Here is a 2,903-nt window from a genome sequence, read left to right on the forward strand (position 1 = left end):
GAATGTATGTCAATTTTGTATTTTGGATTGTGACCACTGAGGAAGGCCCTTTGGGGCCGAAATGCGTCTGGTTCAGTTGCACAGCACTAACCCATCTATGTATGAGTGTTGAAAAAATTTTCATGTCAGAATGTGAACATTTTTAATGAGTCTAAGTTTTTTAAAAAATGTGTACACCTGAATAAATTTTGTATGTTTATAATATTTAGTGTCAGCTTAACCCTTGTGGATTCATAGCAGCTTTTGGGTTGAGTTTTCTTCCCCCCCTTTTTTTCCCTTTTCCCTCCCCCCCTTTTTTGTTCGTGTTCTGAGTTGGAAAATACCTGGAGATTTGGGGGATGGGTCCGGGAGAAGGCGGGGTTTGGGGAGGGGAGGGGCCTTGGCATGGCGCAATGCCAGAGCCTCCACCCTCCAAAGCAGTCCTTTTCTCCGGGGGAGCTGATCTCTGTCAGTTGGGGATCAGTTGTAAAAGAAGAAGAGGAGGAGGAGGAGATTGGATTTATACCCCGCCCTTCACTACCCAAAGGAGTCTCAGAGCGGCTTACAAACTCCTTTCCCTTCCCCTCCCCACCACAGACACCCTGTGAGGTCGGTGGGGCTGAGAGAGAGAGCTCTTGACAGAAACTGCTCTTTTTCAAGGACAGCTCTTGTCAGAACTATGGCTTGCCCAAGGCCATCCAGCCAGGTGGAAGTGGAGGAGTGGGGAATCAAACCCGGTTCTCCCAGATCAGAGTCCGTGCAGTTAACTACTACACCAAACTGGCTCTACTCTTAACCACTACACCAAAGCAGGAGATCCCCAGGCCCCACCTGTAGGCTGGCAACCCTAATGGAACAGGGGTCACTGGGGGTGTGGAGGGGGGAGGCATTTGTGAATTTCCTGCATTGTGCAGGGGGTTGGACTAGATGACCTTGGAGGTCCCTTCCAACTCGGTGATTCTGTGATTCCAAGCAGTTGATTTGGGTTCCTTTTTTTAAATGTGTCTGTGCATGTACTATAAATATATTTATCATAGTTTCTTCCTTTCCTTCCCCCCCGCCAGGGTGTCGGTCTGTCTGTCCACGGGCATTTCCGAGTTGCCACAGAGAAGACCATTTTTGCGATGCCCGAGACAGCAATAGGTAAACGCTGACTGTGCAATTTCAGAGCTTTGGAAGCAGAGAAAGCAGTGGGAGGGAAGGAGGCGAGTGTGAGAAAAAACAGGGTCGCACTGACTTGTCACTGTTATTCATTGAGTGGTCTTCTTTTTGGGCACACACACACATACACTTGGGCTGCCTTTGTGTGTGGCTCTGACGGTGGCCATTTTGTGCTTGGCTTCAACTCCCATGGTGGCCATTTTGTGCTGGACTCCAATTCCCATGGTGGCCATTTTGTGGTGGGCTCCATCTCCCATGGTGGCCATTTTGTGCTTTGCTCCAACTCCCATGGTGGCCATTTTGTGGTTGGCTCTGACTCCCATGGCGGCCATTTTGTGCTTGGCTCCAACTCCCATGGCGGCCATTTTGTGCTGGACTCCAGTTCTCATGGTGGCCATTTTGTGCTGGACTCCAATTCCCATGTTGGCCATTTTGTGCTTGGCTCCAACTCCCAAGCTGTGGTGGCTCAAGTGGTTAAGACGCTGAACTGCAGGCTGTGGAAGGTCGGTAGTTCAGCAGTTCGAGACCCGGGTGCCACATGACGGAGTGAGCTCCCGTCTCTAGTTCCAGCTCCTGCCAACCTAGCAGTTCGAAAGCAAGAGATTGCAAGTAGATAAATAGGTACCACTTCGGTGGGAAGGTAACAGCGTTCCGTGCGCCTTGGTGTTTAGTCATGCCGGCCACGTGACCACGGAAACGTCTTCGGACAGCGCTGGCTCTTCGGCTTTGAAACAGAGATGAGCACCGCAACCCTAGAGTCGGATTCGACTGGCTTTCGAGCAAGGGAACCTTTACCTTTACCAACTCCCATGGTGGCCATTTTGTGGTTGCGCCCCCCCCCCCTTTCCAAAGGTGTCCGCAGGCTCTAAAAGGTTGGGAACCCTTGCCGTAAGCAAAACAAGGCAGCACGTATGTGTCTCAGAGGACAGACTGGAAAAGCAGGCTGATGTCATTCATCTGGGCCAAAAGAGCCCGCTGGGAGGCACAGAGATGGTCCCACGAAAGGCTGAGTGGCCAGGGAGTTTTAACGGCTAATCCTGCTACCTGCCTCTGTCAACTTTGTTCTTAAATTCACACAGGCCTTTTCCCCGACGTAGGCGGAGGCTACTTCTTGCCCAGACTCTCAGGGAAGATTGGCTATTTTCTTGCCCTGACAGGATTCAGGTTGAAAGGAAGAGATATTCACCGAGCAGGAATTGCCACTCATTTTATAGAGGCGGAGAAGGTAAATGTATCTGAGCGGGCTGCGTCAGGTATTGAACAGAATGCAGACCCTCAATGTGGGGGTGGGTGGCCGTTTTCAAGCCACCTCCTTAAGACTTCCTGAGCCCCATGTGGGAAAGAAGGACTCTCCCCTTCTCTATAATCCTCCCAGTCGGGCACATGAACACACACAAAGCTGCTTCATACTGAACCTGACCGTGGGTCCATCGAGGTCAGTATTGTCCACTCAGACTGGCAGCGGCTCTCCAGCGTCTTTCCCATCACCCACTGCCTGATCCTTTCTAACTGGAGATGCCGGGGATTGAACCTGGGACCTTCGGCATGCTGAGCAGAGGCTCTCTCACTGAGCTACAGCCCCTCTCCATGGCTCTCCAGGGTCTCAGGCAGAGGTCTTTCCCATCACCTACTGCCTGGTCCTTTTAACTGGAGATGCCGGGGATTGAACCTGGGACCTTCTGCATGCCAGGCAGGTGCTCTTCCACTGAGCTACAGCCCCTCTCCATGGCTCTCCAGGGTCTCAGGCAGAGGTCTTTCCCATC

General features: G+C 51.8%; 1 protein-coding gene across 1 annotated transcript in view; it reads left to right on the plus strand.

Annotated features, from left to right (window-relative positions):
• Positions 1-569: 569 nt before the first annotated feature.
• Positions 570-2,903, plus strand: part of HIBCH (3-hydroxyisobutyryl-CoA hydrolase) — a gene marked incomplete at its 5' end in the record, with an annotated part of 35,737 nt that continues 33,403 nt past the window's right edge. Inside the window, 3 exons of the mRNA XM_015407796.1 lie at positions 570-588; positions 1,044-1,122; positions 2,220-2,365. Of these exons, the coding sequence (XP_015263282.1) occupies positions 570-588; positions 1,044-1,122; positions 2,220-2,365 (244 nt within the window). The remainder of the gene's footprint in view (positions 589-1,043; positions 1,123-2,219; positions 2,366-2,903) is intronic.

The sequence above is a fragment of the Gekko japonicus genome, unplaced genomic scaffold (genome assembly GCF_001447785.1).
Source record: "Gekko japonicus isolate JY-2015 unplaced genomic scaffold, Gekko_japonicus_V1.1 scaffold3754, whole genome shotgun sequence".
NCBI classification, from domain to species: Eukaryota; Metazoa; Chordata; class Lepidosauria; order Squamata; family Gekkonidae; genus Gekko; species Gekko japonicus.